Here is a 24611-nt window from a genome sequence, read left to right as displayed (position 1 = left end):
AATCCTCTGCTAATCCTGTTTTTCTCCTCAGGGTCTCTGCCAGTGACCATTCAGTCCAGGTGACTGGTGGGGCTCAGCTCCTGCACTAGGGCCCGGGGCACCCCCAGCCCGAGGCAAGGAGCCACCGCGTGGCTTCTGCGGCCAAGCACGGTGTAACACAGACCTTCCCCATCTCCCGTGGTGCCAGGGCAGCATTTACAGACTCAGGATAAAGCGTTTGTGAACAAACATAGCACTGTAATAAAGCCGTAACTTTCTACAATCATTTTTATTAGTTATGGAAGAATCCCCACTAGTATTTACATAGTGCAAAAAAGCTGTTATTACTCCAGAAAGTACGGTAGACAGAACAATTATCCTTCATACAGCAAAAAAGAAATGGAACAAAACCCTTCATATTGTATTTCATAATGATTTTTCTACTGCTTTAACCTAAATATTACTATAAATTTTAAGACATCAACGATTAAACAGCGTTCCTTATTAGAATCTATTTAAAAGAAATATATGAACTATTCATGAACACGTGGAAGGTGGGCTGTGCCAACAGGGTTTCTACTTTCAGTGTTACCATTAACTGGCAAGGAAGTTTCAAGTTAGACATTCTCACATTTCCTTGTGTGTGGCAGGGTGGGTAGAAACCCCACGTTACTTGTTTCTATGGCTTGGTTCTGCTGGTTTTTGTTTCGTTAACAAATCGTCATGTCTAATTTTTAAATGGCTAACATTGAAATCAACTCAATAGCTTCATTAGTTGGCACAACTTCACAGGAAATACTTGATGACAGTTTCAGCAAACAGCAGCTTTTCAAACAATAATACTTTTTTACATATGTAAAGTAACATTATTAAAATTTAAGCTTGTGTTAAAGAACTGGACAGAATCACATTGTGTAAGCTCCCACCCACCCAAATGAGCATAAAGACACCTCTTATCTTTACCAGAACACCAACAAGTGCATTACTGAACATCTTCTATAACGAATGTTTAAAACACAGGTCAATACCCTCTGTCACTGTTTAGCTACCATCCCACAGATACCTGCACACAACTTAAGCAGATAAACAGGCCACTGACTGAAGCCAGTGGAACTAATGCTCTTAAGCGTGTGTTAGCAGGATCAGGTCCTTAACCTTACCCAGGCATTGTTACATGGTCCAGTTAAGGACAAAAGTTCTTCAGAATTTTTCCCTTTTACAGATTTGTAATCCATATTTTATTATTGACAGAGATACTTAAAGTATTTATATAAATAGGTTGTATACATAGCCACCTCTATCAGTTTTAAAGATCCCTACCCCTACCACAGATAACATTGTTTTTTATTTTACCAGATAAATTAAGCGGTGAAATCATTTCTATAAAGAATGTCTTAAGAAAAGTAGATTTGTTTTCCGAATAATTATTTTCACAACAAAAATATCTATACACCTATAACTACAGAAACATCTTTTCTTGGGGACAGTAACAACCTGTATAATAAACTGCATACTTCTATACCGAAATAGAAATTCAGCTACTTTTTAAAAAAATCATGGTATTGTAAAACATTTGTATGCTTTCTTTTTAAATTCTGGTGATAACAATCAAAATTACCACAGTGAGATACTCTCCTCAAGTGCTTCAAGTGGCAAGGAACTTCCCTAATTTAGATGCAAATGGATCACTCCCAAAGGAATTGCAATTTCATTCTCACAGTTATTGCTCATTCCCAGCTTATCAAAAAGGAAGCACTAAAACCAGTTTCATTTACTCAGTTTCAGTTTGCCCCTCTAAGGGTGATCTGCCACATGTTAAAAAGAGACTAGTTCCTTATTTGCTGGCAAATTGAGAGATATTAGAAGTGCTATATCACCTTCAAGAACTCTATTAAACCTGTAGCAAAATTGCAGTTAAATAGTGGGCTGAATAGTACAAGACTTCTTTGATATAAATGTCAGAAAACTTTAAAATGACAGTCCAAGTTCAGAAAAGACATATAAAAAAGATGCGCTTTTGATGTTAATACTTCAAGATCAAAAGTTATTTGAATCACTGGCACTGAAAAAGCAAAAGGAAAAATTACAAACACCTTTGTTTTTTGATGTTCTGGTGAAGTTTTGCCCTCAGTGTATACACTGATCTCAGCTGGCGTCGAGACATGTGCTTACACATCCAAGGGCAAGTTTTGCTTGTCAGCAGTTCAAACACTTATCATTTCCTAAAGCAAAAACTCTTTCAAAACATACATACAGTAAAAGGTTTAACATTCAGGAGGCATCATTCCTTAGTCTTTGTTTTCCTATAAAATGCCTGTTCTAATACCTAGGAAGATTACATTAAGGAACTAAGAACGTGACAGAACAGCCAGTTGTCCTAGCAGCTCTCTCTATACTGCTTATCTACACAGCATTTGCTATGCCTATACCTATCAAAGCATTATTTACATGGTACACACAGTTTCTATTATTCTCATTTAGCATCCAAAAAACACCCAGGGGTAGATGATTTCTAAACCTGGAGTCGTATTTTCCCAGTGCAACTTAAAATGCCAGCATCACTAGTACTATAAGCGTTGGTCCCATATCAATAAGTGTGGACTAAATACCCAACTAAGCTATTCATTTCTCGTGGTTTTCAGCCTACCCAGAGGATTTTTATGCATTTTGATATAAGTGATCAAGGAAAATTAAGTGGAATTAAAAGAAACATACGTTTGCTATAAAAGTGTTATTCACGTGAGTTATTCTTTGGCTACTCCTGTAGTGAAGCTCCTGCTGCTGGCAGTTTCAGTACATCCCTTGCCAATACAAGACAAAGATGGAAAACAGACTCCTTACATGCAGTGTTTAGACACATACTCCATCTTCAATCTGAAATTAATTCATGATCAGTTAATAGATTTCTATCAATATTCAGAACAAAACACGAAACAATTCTCTAGCAAGATGTATGTTTCCAAGCAGGACATATTTTTGTTTTTCACCTCTGAACCACCGAAATACCTCCCCATACTATAGGGCACTTCCTCCTTTCCTGGAATAACTACTTCCTTTTCTACTCTAGAGGTCAACTCCTAAAGGTGCTACAACTGAGGACAGACAAAAAGAGGTCACATTTTGAGTGAGAATTGTTAAGATACATCCTCAACTCAACAGGAGGGTGGCCAGAATCAAAGCATGCAGATGAACTTGTAGATACACTGAGCCACCATGTCATTCACACTTGCTGTTAAAGGATTATTCTTGCTTTTTGTAATGTTATGCACTTACAATATGCAAAACAGCATTCCTGAGGTAAGTGACAGGAGAAAGAGGAAGTCATCAGTTTACTAAAAGCCCTGGATAGGGATTATGGTTAATGATTCACTGTGTGTGGTTTGGCAGAGAGCAACTGTGAAGAGCATGGGGAATTTGTTTTCTTTCCTTTTTTTTTATGCAGTATTTCCACCTTGTAAAAAAAAAAAACCAACCCCAAATATCACTTATATCCCTCTGGTTTAAAGTTTTTCTGGAATCAAAGTTGTTATAGTTTATTGTAACCACCTCAACTATCAGCAGCTTTTTAAATATGCCTTCACGAGACCAACGAAAAAGCTGCATCTATCTTAGTATAAGGATCATGCATATAGTTCTCTACTATGTACTTTTCATTCAGACTGCAAATGGGGTTTTCTAGCTTTTCTTTAAAGAGAGAACCAAAATTTTACTTTTATTTCTAGAAAGAACTAGAAAATCACGACCAAATACACTGACGTGCCTGGCATAACACCAATGTAAAGCGTTGGTAATTTAATATAGGTTATCTGTTTGAAAAATGAGCTAGTCAGTCACATCTTAAAAGAATTTTGCTTAAAACTGGTCAGTTACAAGATGTTTCCTTTTACAAAAGATCAAATGAGTACTTACTGACAAATTTTCCACACAGTTTCTATTCTGGGAAACAAATACTGATTAAAAGCTAAGCTAGTTTTTTAAATCAAACAAGTAACAGCTACAAAAATATCGTTGTGAATTAAATACACATATTAAATGTTTAACAGTGCAAAATGTTGAGATGAAGCATATGAAGTCATGGCTGCAACCTTTACAACAGTTAGTTTTAATAGAATTTCTAAAAAGTTCCTGAGTTGCTGCTTATTTTTACGGCATATAGATGGAATCTGTGTGTTCTTTATTCAAAGAACTGCAGATGGTAGGTTTATGTTGAGTGTTACTTGCGTGCTTATCATTTGTCCATTCCTCACCATCAGTAACCGGATCAGCCTGCTCAGAAGTCTCTACTTCTTCCTCTTCACTTTGTTCTGCATTTTCTTCTTCGGCACCACTAAGGGTCTTCCCAAGCTGAAGAGTTTCCATAGTTCTCTGGGTCTCTGAAACCCAAGATTCAATTCTGCTATTAAGCTGAACCTCTACAGAAATTGGTTCATGGGCATAATCCTCATCATCATCTTCCTCTTCCTCCTCCTCCTCTTCTAGCATTCCTGGTACAAGAGTACTGGTGGTACTGGTCATGGAGGAATTCAAAAGATCTCGGCAGCTGCCATCCAGTGATCCTGTTTCTGTACTCTGCTGTGAGGCCCATTCCAGATTGTCATCTGGTTTCACCTCATCTTTGTCACCTGGTGTGGATTTTCCAGGATTTGTTGCTGAGGTAGTGCCAGTTGTAGCCAGAGGTGGTTGTTTATTAAGAGTGGCTTTTTCAATTTGACCATTACCAGCTTTCTCTGGTACCGCAGTCTTACATGAGGATTCTCTCTCATTTTCAGAGGTTTCTAACCCATCAGATGTTTCCACCATATTTCTCCAGTTTGTTTCTACAAGTTTCAAAAGAAGTTTAAGTAGGAAACGTTAATTCTTTCTATATAAAGATACTTCTCCTGAACAGCCCAGAATTGTTTAAATAGCAACAGGAGCTAATTTTACCCTGTCTGTCATCTGGGCTTAAGCAACTGGGTAAATAAATTCATGTTCTGCTCACACTAGAATCATTGCCATCTCAAGTTTCAAAATTTAAGCTACCTGTCCTATCTTCAGAGACCGCAATAATTTAATTCCTACCCTCTATCATTAGTTCTTCCTCAATCATATAATCAATTGTGTTTGGTACCAGTTCGATAAAACTGGAGAAGCCACCTCCACTGATGTTAGGTAACTGTAACACTTCTGAGGATTAGAATTTAAAATTATTTTCAATATAGTTCAGGGAAAAAGATTACTTACAAAACTACCTGAAGACTAACCAATTTTCTCTTATCCCTGAAAACTGTAGATTACTGTAAATTATGAAGAAATACTGTCTTTTTAGCTACATTTTGCAATAAGGAGCATTTGGAAAATTCCAGCTTCTAGTTACAAAAGTACGTTTTAACACACTTACCATATTCTTTCTCATTCACTTCAGATATGGGTTCAGAAATAACACTACAGAATGAGATAGCACTTGCTGCAGAGGGGTTACGAGAATGACCCATATGATGGGGGGTCTTCTTTACATTCTTCAAGGCTTCTTCTGCCTGTTCCTGTTCCATTGCAGCAACCATATCTCTGTATGCTTTTCTGGCCTCTTCAGTCAGTGATACCAGCTTGTTAAATAGGTCCTAAGTATGAAGACAAGTTTTTATCATCAGTAGTTCTTACTAATAATTTCCACTTTAAACTATTCCTTTTAGTCAAAGGTATACCACACAGTGAGCCTTAACCTTTACTTCAACTAAAAATTAGTTCCTCTCTGTATTAAAGAACATCACTTCATGTTTATGCAACTTTGAGGACATGTACTTAAAGATACTGTTTTTCTTAGAGTCTTAAGCCTTCCAGAGAATTTAAGATGGCATTTAAGTCTATCTGAAAGCTACAGAGATGTTGCAACCAAAATGTTTCAACACAGTTTCTCAGTTCTGTAAATACTGAATTAAAAGAAAACCACACCGTAGTACAGATCAAGCCAGGGTCATTATCAAAGGCGTATGAGTTCGGTGTGCTCTCCGTGCCAAATCAGTTCTTACCTACAAGGAACATAATTGGTTACTCCAGCCATTTATGTGAATGGAATTACTCACCTCAGCACCTGAGTAGTTGAAGATACCCACTACACTAACAGGAACCAGCTTGTTCACACAACGGCCAAGAGCTTTACGGCCAAGAGCAAAGACAAAAGGAATTTCTTGTTCCCGTGCCATGGCTATTACGTTATATAGAGCCTCATCTAGTCCACCTTGAAGAAAGCAATTTTAAATAGACATCTGGTCAGTTAAAGTCATAGTGTGGCATGACACAACTCTATCCCACTATAATTGTAGTTAGTCAGTAAAACTTCAATACACACAATCACCAGCTACTATGTCCTAAAGGATAACAAGCTATACGTTTCAAGTATAGCGAGCGAGTATAGATCAAGGCGATATTCTGTATTCTCTGTCAGTCCTGCACACAACCAGAATTTTTCACAGCTCTTTTCTTGAGCAAAGCTCTTCTCACATGTCAGGAAGCCTCTGTTCATATTTCTGCTTATGGCAAAATGCATTGGGTTGGTTAACTAACCAATTCACATTCCTCTTAAGGAAGCCTCCTTAAGGGCACCCAGGGCTCAAGACTCTGGGTGTATCAGACTGAATGAAATAAAACTTAAGTCTATCACATGCATTATAAAATCTATTCTTCTTTAAGCTTTTCGACCCTTGTGAACAAGTTTCTTCCAGAATGGAGTAAAAGAGAATGAAATGTGGAGTGAATTACACAACTGATCCTGGAAGTGTTACGTCATGCATAGTAACTAAAAAAATGCTTCTAATCTTGCTAATCAGCACAAGAAAACTGCAAACAGTTAAGTGCACCACTTGTTTTATCATTTATACCTTTTGACTGGATTTTTTCGCAGTTGGGAGATATGATTACACACTTGATCTTGTTTAATTTCATATGCTTAGTAACCTCACGCAACCCCATAACAAGTCTTCTCCTTGCTTTAGCTCTCATGGGATCCTTTTGATAAATCCGTTCCTGGAAGCTGACAAGCTCTTGCAATAGAAGTGTCACACACTCATCTATTTCTTTACTTAGAACTTGATTACAGTATCTGTCAATTCAAAAAAACATAAAATATTAGCATAGTACATAATCAATACTATTTCAGTGAGCCTTTTCTTTTACCAAATAACTTTACTTCCTCAGAACAGTTAGTAAAGCTTTTATTAAAAACTCTTAGTTATTAAAAGGATTTAGAAATCAGACTGTATACTATAACTTTAAAATACATCTTGAGAACATTTTTGTTTCCAGTAACATCCCTTACGTCAAGAAGTCAGTCAAGAAGAATATTAAAAAATACAAATAAATACTCCACTAAGTGCCACAAGCAACTTTTCTTTTCCTTAATTTGGTACTCCATACAGATACTTTAATAAAAAAAGCACTAATGTAATAAGACTATTACAGTATTTTCAGCGTTCGTAAGTATTCCTTCCTCTCCCATCCAAAGTATACATGCCCTCCTTTAAAAATGTTTTTTTACAGAATATTTCCACCTAGCTTGTTTGTTGCAGCAACCAAAGAAAGTCTAAAGTGCATGTGTGTACATATATATACACACACACAGAGCAATCCATCTATGGCAGACAAAAAAAACACTTGCAGAAAATTCTATTGATGAAAGGATAGCTTATGTTCACTAAGCTCCTCCTAAGCCTACTAAACCTATCCACACTTAAAAGATGACAGTGACTGAAGTGCAAGCCTGGAACTTATATTAATATTGAAAAACTCTTACTCTCTGAATCTCTTGCTGTGAATTTTGGTTATTGCAGAAGATGCCATTGGACTGCCTATTCCAGAACTAGCAGGTGACCCCTGCGACACTGGGGTCATGCAGTATGGAGAATTCTGACTTGCTGGCGAAAGTGAAGTATCACTAGGCATACTTAGTCCAGTTTCTGAAAGACAGTTTTGAAACATGATAAAATTCAAAGACATTAACATAAAAGAAACACCATCACACTTCTTATGTATCACTCCCTTGCTTTTTCCAAATTACATTCTGAAAACACTAACCAGTATTCTTCCCTGGAGGGGTAGTTGAGAGGGGGCAGAACAAAACAAGCACATACCCAACACTCAGCATGGATTGGGTAAATAAGCAATATTTGAATATTCATTTAAAAAAAATCTAGAGCTTAGTTTGGAAAATAGATAGAACAGAAAACCTGCCTAAATGCTACAACTTCTTTCAATAATTCTTGACTATTTTTTATACATAATATTTAACTAACTTATTCCTAGAATATTTAAAGTTTTCACACTTTATCTTCAGTCAGGTCATTCAGAAGAAAGGTTCTGAAGCAGTACATCTGGAATCTTGATGGACACCTCCTCCACCCCCTCCCCCCACCCACACATCAACATTGAATTCTTTGGAGCTCCCCAATTGCTCAGAGCTGTTGCTGCAAATTGACAGTCCTGACATTGCAGCTGATTGACAAGAGTGTTCAACAAACTGGAAAACCTTATTTACAGTTTGCAACTTCTATATCTGGAAAACTTTTAGTATGCTCATCGTTAAAAAGCACTGTGATCAACATGGCATGGTTGACAATATGTCACATTTCGTCCGCTTATCAAAAATGCTATCAACTCTGACATGTGTTGGGAACATTCACTCAAGAGAAATTAATTGAAGGGCTGTATGGAGATTACATACTTAAAACCCACACTGTCTGAGCTTTCTACAACTGAGGGACAGACAAAACCTTTTTAGAAGAGGAGGGTTACATTTTCTAGTATTTTATAATGTTAAAAACTGTTAAAGATATCAATATATTGTGTTGCATAAAAAGACAAAATATTAAAACAAGCAGATAGTACAACTTGGGGGGGGAAGAGGGACTAGCAAGATAGAGACCAACCTTCTTGAGAGGCCAGCTCCTGAGACTGATCAGCAGTCAAGTTTATATGAACCTCTTTCTGTTCATCAGATCCCAGAAGGCTATGGTCAGCTGTTAAACGGCCTTTCTTCTCTTCTCTCTCTTTCAAAATAATCTAAGAACAAAACCAATAGCTATCAGCATCTGAAAGTTAGATACCTGTAAAGAAAAATGTCCATTTGACTGAACACAAAATAAACCAAGTTGTTTTGAACCTTTCTACTCACATGCCAGTACAGAAAACCCTGAAATCATTTCAGCTTCCTCTGATTACAAAGATTTCATTCCAGCATTTTACCAATGGTATACTCAATACTCTCATACTTCTACATAAATAGTGCTTTCAACAATTTAAGTATTAAGTACTTTCACAACTTGATACATAACACATTAACAATTCCTCATCCCCACCCCTGGAAAAAAAAAAAAACCCAACACCTTATGCAAGAATACTAGTCATCTCTGAAGCACCACAACAGGTATAATCCTTTTTATAAAAGAAAGTGCAAAGGTAAGTGGTCATGGATATATTGGTATTACTATGATAAATATGAACAAAGGCATTGACAACAAGGAATTTAGAAAACTTTTCTGAACAGGTAGCTGTGAATTTCTCTTAACTCAGATAGATCATAGATAAGACAGAAAAAAAGATTGCTGGGGGCAGGGGGGAAGCAACTTAACCAAAACCAACCTTTGTACAAACACAGCTTTACCAGATTTTAACTGCCCATATCAAAGTGATCTTGTCAAGAAATGTGGTGCCTGAGTACAGGCTTTTAAAAAGTGTGAAAAGCTTTCACACTTTCTTTTTTAGGGCTAGTTTTTTGGTATTTTACCTCCCAATTTCTATACATACAGTATTCTCTGTGTACATACCTACTTTATGTGTGCATGTATATAGATATATACAACCAATTACTTCTAAATTTACTCAGTTAAAAATCATGGGTTTACTTCAAGTTCTATACCCACCTCTAAAAAAAAATAGTAGGAAAATTTAAGGTTAGCATACTAGACTGCACTACAAACTAGGACTCCACAACATGGAAAAACTATGCAAGCTTTCCCACATATCTTAGTGCTTGTAGTTTAAAAAAATCCTTGCAATCCGTATTGAGCTAGATCTGTATCACCTTCAACTAATTATGGGGGTATAAAAGTTATGTTACATGCCTAGATCCAAAGGACAGGACATCAGTGTAACACGAACTAGAGGCAGAAGCTCATGGTCACTAGTCCTCAAGTAAGAAAACGTCAGGTTTTATTTTTGAAGTATGAGTGTGGGTCACAACACTCCAGGGTTGACATGTTTACCTTTTTAAGTGCTGTAGGGCGTTTCAGTTTTGCAATCTCTCTTTCTTTTCCTCTTTTCACTTTTGGGGCAGTTGAATCCAAAGGATTAAGGCAACCCATAGACGGCTGTCCCTTTGTTAAGGACTTTCTGTTGGCAGATTCTTTGGTATGAAAGGGAGCAGCACTGCCAACTAAATACAAGAAAGGTATTAGTTTCACCAAGACATGTCAGCTTTATTTCAACACTGTTTTCAGAATTTCCACTGATGAACTCTCAAAGTACATTTTCCTTCCTTGGAAAAAAGCAGCTCATAATGACAGGAAAATTACGTCATCAGATATTGTTGCTTCCAGATGGTTTTAAGCTTTCTTCAACTTAGCCTCATATTTTAGGAAGCTATGGATTCCAGGAAAGGAATTACTTTAATACTGGTAAGGGATCTCTCTCAAATGACTACATGTAGCTTTACTAGTAAAATGATAATAGTAAGATAAGTTGCAAATATTTATCCAAACATTGATTTTTCAGTTGTCAGAGACTTGATTAATTGACAGGACAAAACGGATGAGAGAGTGCAGCATGTAGTTAAGTTATCTTCTGCAAGAAAAAATAAAACGAATGTGGTCTCCAATGGAAATGCCAACTGTTCTTTGCTGAGCTTTGTTTGATATAACCTCACCAACTTTAATTAATGTTTGAACATAGCTGAAACTCAAGGTGGGTAAATGAAGCAACACACAAGAAGGAAAATGGTAACTATGTGCATAACGGTGGACTCTAGGTTACATACTACTGCTCAGGAATGAGATTCATGGGTTATAACAGATAACTACAAAAGCATAAATTCTGTATTAGCAGCAAGCACTAAAAAAGCTAGTTTAAGTGTTGATAAAGAAATAGAGGACAAAAAAAGCATAATTAAGCCATTGCATACATTCATGATGAACTATAACAATATTCTGTGCATGTCTGATCTTCCTTATTTCCAAAGAGATACAACAGAACTACAAGAAGGTACAGAGAAAGCAATACGGATTACTGGGAAAGACACACTTCCACAGTGGAATAACTAAATAGCCTAGGACTCTTCGGACTAGAAAAGAGATGACATACCTCTAAGAATCATAGAGAAGGAGAACAGGGAATGGTTGCTCAGTCTTTGTAATACAAAGGCTATGAAAGCTAACGAAATTATGAGTGGGGTACAAAATCTCCCAACCCCATCCCAATAGAAGGAAGGAGCTTTCTCCACACAGCATGTAGTAAGGTTGTAATTCACTGCCATTGGACCTTATGGACAGTAAAAACATGTGATAGAAACGATGGATAGTTTAAGAAACAAGTTTAATTTGAGAAAGTTTTGGGTCAGGAGGCCCTAAACTATAACCAGTAGAGGTGGGACGAATATCCTGGAGAGGTATCCCTCTGTATCATAGTCACAGGCATCCTCTCTAAGCTGCTTTCACAGAGAATTCTGTCATCTCTGTAGTAGACGTGAAAAGAAATGTATTGGGTCAAGACAAACATACTAATTTCAGCACTAAATTACTCTCAAGACATGAATCCTGAGTTTTGAATAGTAGATCTTTTGTGAGAAGTTTGTCCTCAGTTCTACACAGACTTTCACCATTGCATACTGCAGCTCAGAGGCAGGCAACACAGGTGAATTTTTTGAGAAATGGATTAAGAAAGTCTTCCCAGGTTTTTATTATGTTTGTATTAAAAAAACTAAAGCTTGACAGGGAAAAAAACATATTTAAGATGCTCAAATCAATCCCATTTATATTGTCACAAAATGCATTCAGCAACAGTCAAGCAGACTAGAAATACCAGTGTATGAGAGGGGCCTGGTGTTGGTGATCTGACGAGCTTTCATGGCTTGCTGCTGTTTTTCAAGAGCTGCTAACATGTCACCCAAATCTAACTGAACAGGGGTCTTGCTCTTCTTTCCAGCCGCTTTTGATAAAGCCTCCTACAACATGAACATCACATGCTGATAAATATAAAGAAATAGTGCCTGCAAAACATTCTTTACAAGGAGGGTTTTACTATTACAGAATAAAGATGAGCAACAGCTAACTGATACTCCTCTTTACCAACTGAGGGGGGGGGTGGGGTGGGGTGAGGGCATGTAGCACTACACACTTGAAGTTTTTTCTGTTCCATGCTTATCTCTGAATACTCTTGAGCTGTTGCAAGTGCTGCTGCCAAGGCCTTCTTCTTCTGACTTTTTGCACGCTTTGGTACAGAGGTTGTAATGGGGATTGGAGTTTGGACTATATTGATTGGAGAATTCTCTGGCAAGTCATCCAACTAGGATTTTAAACAAAATGAAAAAAACCACAATTAAAGACCTTTCTCTCAAGACCACAGGAAAACATGGCACTCCAGAAACCAAATGAACCACTGCTTTGGTCAGCAGTATGACATCCCAATTAAGTACAGCTAGATGACACAGTAAGGTAATAAAACTAGAAACTTATATATATATATTTCCTTTTTGTATGGCAAAACTATTACATTTATCTCCAGTTATGCCTTCAGAAGGTTTTCTAGCCTGATTGCTAAATAAGGGAGTGTTTTTTTTCTCCTCCCTGCAAAGACTTCATGTAGAATTTTACTTTCCTGGAAAACAGCCAAATAGATTTAGTAGCCTGTATGTATGGTTCTGCGACAAAATAAATATTTAAGTAGATCAGGTATTAAAAAGAGCATCTTTCCAACAACTGTTTCTACAGCCTTAAAGGAGATAGTTTAGTTTATTTTCATTTCAGAATAAACTACACAAACTATAGTTATTTTGAAAAATCAACACCATTGCTACATAATTGCAGATTTAACAATTTTAAAAAAAGCCTGCATCAAAGCATCAGTATGAATGCAAGCCCTTTGAGTCAGAAAGGATAACAAGGATGTAATTTACATATTAAGACAAAGAAAGCTTGATAATCCTCAAAACTAATTTTAATCTCAAAAAAATTCCTGTTGTATCTACTGTTCATCCAAAATTTAGCATGCAACTTCAAAAAAGCACAACACTCATGAGAAGCCATCAGTGATGATGGAAAAACTGGGAGTTGGACTCAGTGATCCTTATGTGTCCCTTGCACCTTGGGATATTCTCTGACTTTAAGTGTCTATCATATATATCTTAGTTTCACTTGTTAATCTCCTTTGCAGACAAAAACCGGTCTTTTTGTAAAGATGGGTTCTCTGCACAACTTAATTGGCATTTCTTCAGCATCCAAAACTGGTAATGCAAATACACTTAGACCATCATCATTACCACATTATAAGTATTGTAGCAGAGATTCATTAAAAAAATACACAAATCAAGTAGTCTTAAAAAACTTAACTTAAAAATGCATTGTAAAACAAAGTAATTACATACTACTTTGGGTGAAATCTTTTGCTGGATGTTACTACTTTTGCTGCTGCCATTGTCACTATTTAGCTCTGGAAATTCATCTTCATCCTAAACAACACACAGATTAAGAATGAAGACAATGGAACCAAAAGGCACATGAAAAGCATCAACTGAAATGGCTGAAACTAGAAGAATGAATTTAATCCTGAAGTCCCAAAATAAGCCAGAAGTGCTTAAAAGTGACACAAATAGAAAGTTAAGAAAAATTAACAAAGCATTTCTGTATCTGAATAACCTTTTTTAAAAAAAAAACAGTTTATTAATGTCTTATACAAAAGAAATCCAATTACAATTAGATGGGAGAGGGGATAGACTAGAGAACACAGTAATTCTTGTTTGCAAGTGAACAGAAAAAGTTACTTGAAAGTTGCTTATCCAATTTGTCAATCACTGATAGTTTTAAATTCTTACGCTGTCCACAACACCCAAATACAAGTCTCTGTATGTACACAATGAAAGCATCATATAATAATTATTATCGCACTATACTATACATCTTTTGGAGTCAGATGTTTTCCAACTTCACCCTGTTGAAAATATCACTTATTCCACACACAACGTGCATCACACAGAAACAGTTCCCATACAACACTACCTCAAAATACAGAGGTTCAGGACTCTGCTCTGTTCTGCTTGACTGGTTTGTAGTTAGAGGTTTTTCATGTCGTTTCTGCAAATTCTGCCTTCTTTCTGAAGACGTGCTGTGGTCTCTGCATCTGAAACCGGACTGAAAATAATGAACGTGATTGGCATTTTGCAATTTTTAGTTTTTCAAGATGTGTGTGCACACGTGAAGCATTCTCATGTCCGCTAGTTAGCCCCTAAGGTGGTACAAGTTTTTACAGAATTACATTTAATAAGCTGTACTTTGGTGGTTTTGGAGGGGGGGTGTTGGTTGGTTTGGCGGGGGGGTGTGTGCATTTGTTTTTTTTCTTTAAACCTGCACAAACATTCTACAAAGAGTATCAGAGTATTCCTACCTGCTCAAGCCAAATACAGTATCTCTATACCTTAAAATTTCTAATTTAAAAAAATAGGGACCTTTTGGCGAAACATGAAGAAAACCACAAGAACTGGTAGTGACTCTATGTAACTCAAGACACAAATCCTGAGAAACATCTGTAACCATGATCAATAAAAATAACTTTCTGCCACTACATAATTATTCTCCATACAATTATTGCCTTTTCAACATGTGTTTTATGACAATGCACAGGCATAGAGTTCTCTAAGGACCAGAGACCTTGGTATAGTGGTATAAACATTCTTTTGTTTATTATGTGAAAGTTTGGTGGAAAGCCATGTGCAAGACTGGTTGGCTGAAAGCAAAGCATGATCTGAATCTCAAATTTTGGATCCCTCATACTAATGTATTTCTCAAGAAAATTTCTTACAGACCTGGTACAAATTTAGTTTCAAAGGAAAATAGTTTCTAGGACAATTCTGCCTTGAGGTACAGTGTATTTGGCTGGGGAAGCCTTATTTAAAACTCTTTGAGCCAGCTTTGTTTTTAAATATCTAAAATAACTGCCAGATTTAGAGTCTAAACTGTGACTGGATGAAAGGAAATCTGGTTCTTCCTACTCTCCCAATGCCATAAGACACAAATAGTGGCTTCTAAAAGCCTCCGATCTGACTACAGGTTATAAAAAGATTCAGAACTGCTACACTGCAGATATGAGCATCAATGAGCTTCTTTATATAATAAACCCATGAATAACAAATGGGAAGATTCAAGACAAATTAACAACTCCATGTAAAAAACTAAACTGGGCAAGCCAGCTCACATGTATCTGTGCATGCAGGCACATCTGTGATAAAGCTTCTACTTCAAGCTCAACTATTCTTGTCTCCAGTAACTGAATTCAAGCTAAACCTGTGTTTAAGCAAAGTCAGATGTTTCAGCCTTCTCTGTCCCTCCTCTGCACACACCACCATCACCCCCCCACCCAATAAAATTAGACTATCAAAATTAGGAAGGTCACCTTCTCACATACTAATTACAGAAATCCTGTCCCACTTGAAGGAAGTTTCACAGAAACATTCTTCAAGTTCTAGCATAAAACAACTTTAATTCATTTATTAATAATAAAAATGCTAAAAATATGGTATGCTAATATAAATCTAAAGAAAGTTTCAAAGACAACAGGAGTGAGAACACAAGATTCTAGTTCACCATCACATCAGAATCTTTCTTTAGAAAGTTTGAGAATTTTTTTTCTTCTGAAGTGTGAATGGGTCAAACACTGAACTAACTTTTCTACACCCACACTGTCTTCATTTCACAAATTACTTTATATATGCAATGTTCTTCCTAGGTGGATACATATAAAGAACAGGCCATAGGCAGAAGATTGCCAAGTACATGAAATTTTATGTATGTGTGTATATATATATATATATGAAATGATCTAGTGCTAACTCAAGAAACACACAAGGTAGAAATGTGCAACTGAACTTTTAGACTGAGTTTCTACACTTTTCATTCACTGTTTATATAATATTAACATACAAAGAATAGTTCATAATCAATTTCAAACTCTTTATTTTCATATATTACAAGAAACAGAATACTTAAATTCAGAACCATTAACAACATACCTGTGAACTGTTTCTTTGCTCAGCTTGTCTTCCACCTCTAGAAAACGTCTGAGTTTTTTCAATCCAGGGTTTTTTTTGCGTTGCTTGGGAACTTACATTAGTCCAACTTATACCAGCTGAAAAAGAAACACCATCTATGAAAAAATGAATTAGTATGACAGAATATGTCGTAATGACACATATGCCACCAGAGCCAGGGGCACAATTTTAACGCAAGTAAAGCTCTCTGGGAAAGTCTGATTCTCCTCTGACAATATTTACTTCTGTAACTATTTCCAGATGTTCACAGAATTGCCTTTATAGATGCGTCAAATGACGGACATTCAAACTGCCAACAACTGGTCATCAGGAAGAAGGCAGACAAAGGCAATCTCAGGTTCATATCCATGCCAATTTTGGTCCAGTCATAAATAATAGCCACTAGCATTACCCACTACTACTAGGCTAATCAAAATATTTGTTTGTGTTACAGTATTTCTTTAAAGCTTCTAAAAAAGCATTAGTACTTCTCAAATAGAGAATGAGAACTCTTTGGCTCTATTACTACCCAGGTATGAACTGCAGTCCAACAGGGTAAGGAAGCTTGAGAATAAAATATAACAGAAGCACAGCTTTTGTCTCAATGCTTCCATTGGAATCTCTAGCTTTTTTAATCCTTTAAAGAAAGGCAGCTGTCGATAAATCATTAGTGATAGCTATTTATACACTTGTTCATTTAACAACATTTAACAGGGGTCTTGGTGGAGGTGGTGGAAATCATAATAAAGACATATCTTCAGAAGTATCTGATCAGTTAGAGTAGCATGTTGGAAGTAGATCGAGAAGCGATTCCTAGCAAAACGTAAAGCTAAAATACAAAAGTGACCCAGCCAAATTTTAAACAGCTCACCAGCTAAGACAATGCTTACTTGTATTTATTGATGGTTCGACAACCTGAAAAGGAAAAAAAGTTTTTAGTAATTTTGATTAGTCTGTAGGATACAAATATAATTAAGTTATTCAGTTATATTTACATACATTCATCGCACAAGAATCTGTATTTCTTGAAGCCATGGCTGCAGCCTGGTTATTGCCATGCTTAGGACTACAATAGCCACTGTCACTGTCAATGTCTGCCTCACTTGCGCCCTGTTCACTAGAGGACTCGGCAGCAGGGTGAGAAGCTCTTCTGCGCCTGCCTTTTGATTTCCACAGCATTGTAGAGGCACTCTCAGAAAGTGACTTATTAGCTATATCTGAAGGAAAGTCTGCAAAAAGCAATAAAAATATAATTACTTGTGCAGGAATTCTTAAAAGACATGAAAAACCTACATGTCATAATAGCATTGAATTTAAACACATTATGTCTAGGTCCAACTATTAATAATAGTCAACTCCTTCAAGAAGTCTGTTTTTGACAGTGGCAAAGTCTCTGCAGGAGTAACCAGTAACCATCATTGCAACGTTATAATGTAATACATTGAGTAGGTCTCTGCAACCATCAGCACCTTTTCTTCTTTATCTTTTTGATCTGCAAAGATTTATCTTTAAAGCCGCATCTAAACCAGGTCCACCCTCTTTTAGGAAAGAGGGCAACTGACATGTAGTTCTAGTTATTTTGCACACACAGAACACAAGAAAGAAATTACCTGTTTGCTGGGATGCATCAACCAACAAAACAATCCTTGATCTGTTCTCAGGACCTGATGAACTAGTCTCCTTTTGAGTGGCGACATTTTTCACCGGAGGACGTTTGTTTTTTACATGTGTCTGTAACTGTTGTTGCTGTTTTAAAAGATTAGCCACACATACATACAAGTCATATGATTTGACTTCACAGTTGTAATCAAAGCAATTAAAAGTTCTAATGCTCTCTACAGAAGCCACATGTTTAAAGACAAGAGATTAAGGGAACTATTCATAAGAATACTTGATTTATTAAGCTCTTTGCAGTATTTTCTGCATGAACTCTTTATTATGTGGAAGTGTCAAAAAAAGTTAAAGAAAGTATAGGTATACTTCCTTTGTTCTTTAATGAAGCAATTCTAAGCTCTCAGACCAAGCTAGCACAGAGGCAGAAGGGCGTTTCCCATGTTATACTTGCAGGCTTTATAAACTCACCAAGTATTTTAACACAAAATATCTCTATAGACAGAGTTTTGCTACCCTCTGATTAACACCTTTCCTTCCATTGATACTACTGACATACCTGTTCTTGCTCAAATGAGATGCATGCTTCCTGTATAAAGACATTTTACTTATACAGTTCTACCTACCGTATTAAAAACGGACTTACTTTTTGTATGACTGGTCCCCTGTTACTGCTTCTGCTCCGCTGACTGGACAATGGAAAGACCTGGCCTGACGGGTTGGGACGCTCAGTGCACTCTGTAGTAACTGTATTTACAGCATTTGCTGTTTGAAAGGGTGCAGAATAGGGGGTAGGGAAAGGATGATAGAAACCCATGACCTGAGCACATGGTGCTGGCATCAGCTGATAGTATGTATATTCTGTAGAAACAGGTGGTTGTGCAGATATTATAGGATAAGCAAGGTATGGTCCTGCAGGATTTGGGTTGGGTTGCTGCCATCTGATGTCATTGTTGTATAATGGAAACTGTCTGAAAAATCAAAGGGAAAGACAACTGCTCAGTAAAGTTTCCCTTCTCAAGGAAATTCAGACCTCTACCACTCCCTTAAAATAATACCAACAACGAACCAAATAACTACAACATTTGTTTCATGAGCTCCTAGCTTTTAATAACTGAACTTAAATTTATTAGGACTTCTTAGAGATGCCAATTAAATGATCCACAAGCTCACATTACATTCAAGTGCAAAATAAATATCTTTGTTGATCTTGCATTTGTATAAACTTATTAAATTTCTAGTATTAAGCTTACAAATAAAATGTGGCATTTCCTTTGACAAGTATTTCAGATCCATTACAATTTCATTGTTTCAGAAAACACATATAACCTAAGTAGATACCTAAGCTCACACAAGGTAAGCTAGCAGACACACGGAACAGTGACGTTCATTATCTAACTTAGGGCCAAGTACTTCACTATATTAACTTGCCAACTCACCCTTGTTCAAAATTCCTATGAAAATGCAGGCCTTAAGAAGCACCCATGAAAACAGACATTTACAAACTTACTACTGAAACCAAGTGCGGAGACTTCTTCCTGTGTTTATTTGTGATACACCATACTACAAGACCACCCCCTTGGAAACTATGAACCCAATTCTCTTTCTCTTCAAACCCCAGGAGACCATCTACACAGAAAATGCAGAGGCCCAAATATTAGAGAAATAGAATAGGAAAGGTAAACATTCAGGATAACTTTACAGATCCACAGCAGGCAGTTGCTAAAGGATTATTTCTGTTCTCACCTATTCAAGTGCAGTAGCACTGAAGTGCTGTCCCAAGCAAACACTGGGTACATTTTTCAAAACCAAACAGAATTATTTATGCCTTCAATACAAAATAATCAACATTGAAGTTGTGCATTCAGTGAACAACACATTTGGGCTAGAATAAAAAGAGTTCCTAAACTCAATGTATTACAACTAATTATGCAAAGAAACCTGGATACAGCTACACTCAATACAAGCGTCAGCTGCACACTGTTTTGCCATGGCAGGATCTAAGTTGGACACCTGGAGCCTTGCTTCAGCATCAGAGATTCAGGCACAGACCTCTTGACTGCCCTGGAAGATGCAAGAGCACAGCAGGTGACTGGGAGGGATTTGTACCAGACCTCTGTAGCCAGGGAAAGAAAAGCAGCAAAAAATATGAACAGAGAAAAGTAGAGGGAAGGAAAGAAGTAAATATCGGGGACAGAGAAACTTCATCCTCACCCATGAAGGGTCAGAAGATTATATATGGTGAACAAATGAATATACAGTCAACAGTCACTGAGTCCTCTCAAGTCTACCAAAAGTTTAAACTCATTTAAAAATAGATCACCTTTCATGAAGGCCACAACCACTTATTACCTATTAGATTGGTTTTCCTGTACAAATGGATAGCAAGTGATCAGGTAGCTAGGGATAGGAGTCGGTTCCATGCCATTAATTCCTCCGCTGTCGTTAGGAAGCGCCATCGGGATCATTAGTGTTTCTGGACCCTTCTTCTGAGGAATAAATGGTTCTACTTCAGCTGACAGCTTGACATTCTTAAGAGAAAAGAAACAATGTCTTCATTAAATACAATCATAAACTGTTTGGGAAAATTTAGGTCCATGAAGTTGTATTACCAATTACCACAAAGAGCAGGCAAATGGATGACGACTACAGGATTTCTGCAGTAAACTGAAAGAGGCGGAAAACAGTTGGCAAGTGCTTGTTACATCCTTCCAATCAACACAGGGTGTAATACAGATCACCAACATTTAGCATTTGTATTAACCTTTAAATTTTCAAAGTGCAATACAAACACTAATTAATTTAAAGGGGACTGAAGTTCAGATCTTGCAGAGGATATACTAGTCTGAGCACAGAAAGAAATCAAATTAGCACTGTAGGTGGAGCACAGTTGTGTAGGCTTGCTTAAGCGAAACCAACATATGGAAGATGTAGTAATGGCTGGCCTGCTCTACAAAATTGACCATGTTCCTAGGCAATTATAAAAAAGATTTTTCAGCAGTATTACTGCTAAAATAGATGGTGTATCAGAGAAGAAACCCCCCCCATTCCATCTGCACAATTTTAACATATTTTAAAGTGTTAAGAATATGATTAAATTTTGCCATGAAGAAGGCATTAAAGACTGCTTAGAAATAACTTTTAAACTGTGCTTTCAAAGTATCTCCCCTGATCATGAAGGTATCCTCAACAGTTTATAAGATGTTTTTACCCACACTTTTGGCCTTGTGCAGAATAGCTGGGTGTTAAAAAATGAAAAATGTTCTATTCAGTAAGACAACTGCAGATCCAAAGTACCCTTTAATTCTATATCCCATTATAAGTTATATTCAGCAGAAAAGCATCTTTTTGTACAAAGATTTCAGCTCAATTATACTTGTCTCACATTAGTATCTCATAGAATACCAATTTCTACGAAGACTCCATCTAAAGCAGGCAAGGACTCCAGAAACTTTTCTTCCCATATATCTGAGAAAGAATTCCAAAGGCAACGCATAACCTGTACAAGTACATATTCTTATTTTACAAAAAGGAGACCCTGAAGGTTTGATGTGCTGAGGACAGTTTTATACCCTTGCCACTACCTGTAGAACATCCACATGAGCAGAAACAGCCAAAGAACAGGAGCTCCGAAAATACCATGGCGAGTAGTCCCATGCCTACCACACACTGGTCAGTCCACGTTCTTGCTCTGTGTCAAACCCACAAGCCATCCAGAGGCAGCCTTACTATCCAGTATCTGACTCTACGAATTTATTTTAGAAGTCCCCAAAATTTATTTTTTTAAATAAGATCCCATATTTGTTTAGCAGCATGGGGGCAGAGGAGGTGGGAGGGGCAAGTGCAAATAGATTTTGAAAATACAGTTGCCCCACTCAATAAGAAAACCTACTTTTACTTAATGAGTAGGTACTTAAATGTATGACTGAACTAGGAAAAGTGAGGTCAAGACCCACTCATGCAGAGTATTGGATCTTTGTTTAGTCAGTCTGACACACATACAGGAAAATTTAATTACTGAGCAAGAAGTAGAATCATCATCAAGTAAATTACTAAGATCATGAGTTACACTGTAATTCAACAAACAAGTTGAAAACCAACTGGTATTTAAGTATTTTGCTTAGAAAGAGGAGAGGAAAAAAACACCATAGCTGAGACTGCAAAAGCTCCCTAACTTTCATCTAAGTATTACATTCACTATTAAATCATCATAACTACCAGTGACTGATGCATCATATTTTTATAATACAGAAGTATTTTCAATACATATTACTTATGATTGCAATATTAGAATTCCCTGCCAATTTAAAAAAATAAACCAAAAATTTTGCTCAATGCATTATTTTCAAGTTCAAATAGGGCATTCAAACTAAGTAATTGCAAAACCAGTCATTCTAGAACAGCTATTTGGGTAACTCATACATATGGAATCAAACTTTTCCTACAAAAAGTGTTATTATACAGACAGTGTCTGTTTCTGTTTTTATTTTCACCCTTCCATTATAAAATTTGCTAATTCATACTTCTTCCATGAGATTTTATGCAGTATTAACTCAAACTTCACCATCACCCATTTCCTGTAAACATCAGTTCACCAAATAATTTCTATTTAAACACCACTTGCTTTTTCCAAATACTGTGCATATCACTAAAAATGAACTTTATAAACCCAGGAAGAAGCTTTCTAAGTGAAACACTGTTTAGGATAGGAGACCATTGTCTTCAGGATGTCTGCAAGTATTAAAGTGAGATCAAAGTTACATCCTTAAGAACTTTGATGGTTCGACATTCTGCAAGCCACAGTGACCAAGGGCAGAGCTTGTTTATCACTGAACTGAGAATTCAAAAAACTATACAAGGGGGGGGGGGGGGGGGGGGGGGGGGTAGCAAAAAATCATGAAGTATAGAGTCCATGATTATTTTTAACTATTTCTTGAGAAGCTTCCCTGCCTTTGGACTTGTCAAAGTGTGTTGGGGAAGCAGAAATGTCCCTTTCAACAAAACGAGTCTCTGCTTTGATATGCTTATTTAGTAAGAACATCAGACATTTACAGATAAAATTGTAGCATCAGAGACCTGAAGTTTTAGCAGCAAAAGAGAAAAACAAAACATCTAAAAAAAATAAAGGATAAAAGTGGAACTAGAGTGGCAGGAGGAAAAAAAAGTATGTCTTAGCAAGTGAACAAGATACACTATCCTTGTCAAAAAAGTGGTTATTAACGACTGTTCTGAAAATGCCCATGGCTATAAGCACCAATACAGAAGTATCACACCTGCTGCGCAACAAGGTCTGCATTACAGAGGAACAATCATCTTAATATTAATTAAATGTATTTCTTGACCTTTAGGTAGTAGGAAAACATTCCTTCCTTCTACATGAACTCTTTTTCAACTCCTGAAGTTACGTTCAGAGGAAGAGCTGTGGTGCAGTTGCAGCAGCAGCACCGCACTTGTGCGACACAAACCAACCACCGTGCTCTACCCAGAGCTTCCTCTCCGAGCTCGGGCACATCCCTCACCTACCCCCCTCTGCAAAACTCCAAGGCATTCTCCTCAACACACAGCACCATGAGGATAAACGCTTTTCATTTAAAAAAAAAAAATTTCAATTGTCAAGTGCTTACGTACAGTGATCACGTAATAAATAACAGAAATACCGACACTGAAATCCCTCCCCGAAAACCAAGACAGTTTTTTCATGCTATTTCAAGATCGCCAGGCAAAAATATTTGCTTAAGAATAGATTCAGTTGTGGACTGGCCTACAGAACTAGATGGCATAAACATTAAAGGAACACCAAGGCTGTCTCATCCATAGAAAATTCAACAGTAAAACTAAGATGAGTGCTTTACAAATATGGTATTCTTAATGAAGCACTGAAAACTTTCAAACTACCATTCCTAATCTGCTGGTCACTATCTCCCAGCAACACGTCAAGTGAACTTTAGCCAAGATACTAATTATAAACCACTTTAGTACTAGCTCAGAAAATAGTCAAAACATTTTATTTGTGATTCAGGTTGGGACAAGATTCCCTATTTTCAAGGTCCTTCCTGTCTGGCTGTCTACTCTTTCCCTACATTATTTTGGGAGATTGATGTGGAAATACAAAAATCATTCCTTCATGGCAAGTCACATGCAGAATGGTCTTGTTACAATTACTTTTGTGATATTGTATTATATCATCATTCATTGTTAGTGTTATGAGAGAACAGTCTTCCACATCATGTATTAAAAAAAGGAGATATAACTGATCAAAGAAGGAGCCGAATGACTCCCATCAGCAAGGCTGCCAAAGCAAAGTATTTCTTGTCAATTTGCAAAGATAATCCTCACCTTAAATTTTATCCAAAATATTTGGATGGAAAAGTATTTAAATCTTTCCAGTAAAAATAGGATTATACATCTTCTAGGTTTTGGGTTTTTTTTAATTTATTTTAAAACTCTTATGTAATTTGACAAGTTTAGGAAAATTTCATTCTAATTATTCTGCTTGATTTTGCTAGGTTCAAAATTCGGAGACGCCCAAACTAGAAGGACAACTTTAATGTTTCCTTTCCTGTTGCCCAGTCTCTTATAAAGGTAATGATTAACTATCGCTACGACAGAGCAATTGACTAAAAGATTTAAGTACCATTTTCTGTACAGCTTGTAATATATTTTGCTTACCTATAGTGGTAAAATAAAGATACAGCATATCCTGTAATCATGAACACATATGGGTGTACTTGAAAGTTAATTTTTTTTGCCTACAGAACTT

The 24611-nt window shown here is 36.7% G+C and overlaps 1 protein-coding gene across 4 annotated transcripts in view; it reads right to left on the bottom strand.

The window, feature by feature from the left end:
* Positions 1 to 249: 249 nt before the first annotated feature.
* SECISBP2L (SECIS binding protein 2 like) overlaps positions 250 to 24611 on the bottom strand; it is a 30754-nt gene continuing 6392 nt past the window's right edge. Inside the window, exons 1-18 of one of the 4 annotated variants that reach the window (XM_074879868.1) lie at positions 20204 to 20309; positions 19865 to 19967; positions 18498 to 18822; positions 17851 to 17986; positions 17240 to 17469; positions 17132 to 17155; positions 16223 to 16360; positions 14217 to 14348; positions 13586 to 13669; positions 12340 to 12507; positions 12025 to 12166; positions 10215 to 10384; positions 8880 to 9012; positions 7748 to 7910; positions 6837 to 7057; positions 6042 to 6196; positions 5360 to 5579; positions 250 to 4796 (exon numbers count right to left, since the gene is read on the bottom strand). In XM_074879868.1, the coding sequence (XP_074735969.1) occupies positions 4123 to 4796; positions 5360 to 5579; positions 6042 to 6196; positions 6837 to 7057; positions 7748 to 7910; positions 8880 to 9012; positions 10215 to 10384; positions 12025 to 12166; positions 12340 to 12507; positions 13586 to 13669; positions 14217 to 14348; positions 16223 to 16360; positions 17132 to 17155; positions 17240 to 17469; positions 17851 to 17986; positions 18498 to 18822; positions 19865 to 19884 (3135 nt within the window). In that variant the 5' untranslated portion in view covers positions 19885 to 19967; positions 20204 to 20309 and the 3' untranslated portion in view covers positions 250 to 4122. Of the gene's footprint in view, positions 4797 to 5359; positions 5580 to 6041; positions 6197 to 6836; positions 7058 to 7747; positions 7911 to 8879; positions 9013 to 10214; positions 10385 to 12024; positions 12167 to 12339; positions 12508 to 13585; positions 13670 to 14216; positions 14349 to 16222; positions 16361 to 17130; positions 17156 to 17239; positions 17470 to 17850; positions 17987 to 18497; positions 18823 to 19864; positions 19968 to 20203; positions 20383 to 24611 lie in introns of those variants that run through there. The other 3 variants (XM_074879866.1, XM_074879867.1, XM_074879865.1) reach the window with 3 other exon arrangements.

The sequence above is a fragment of the Strix uralensis genome, chromosome 11, assembly GCF_047716275.1.
Source record: "Strix uralensis isolate ZFMK-TIS-50842 chromosome 11, bStrUra1, whole genome shotgun sequence".
NCBI classification, from domain to species: Eukaryota; Metazoa; Chordata; class Aves; order Strigiformes; family Strigidae; genus Strix; species Strix uralensis.
This window is presented reverse-complemented; position numbering and strand designations above follow the sequence as displayed.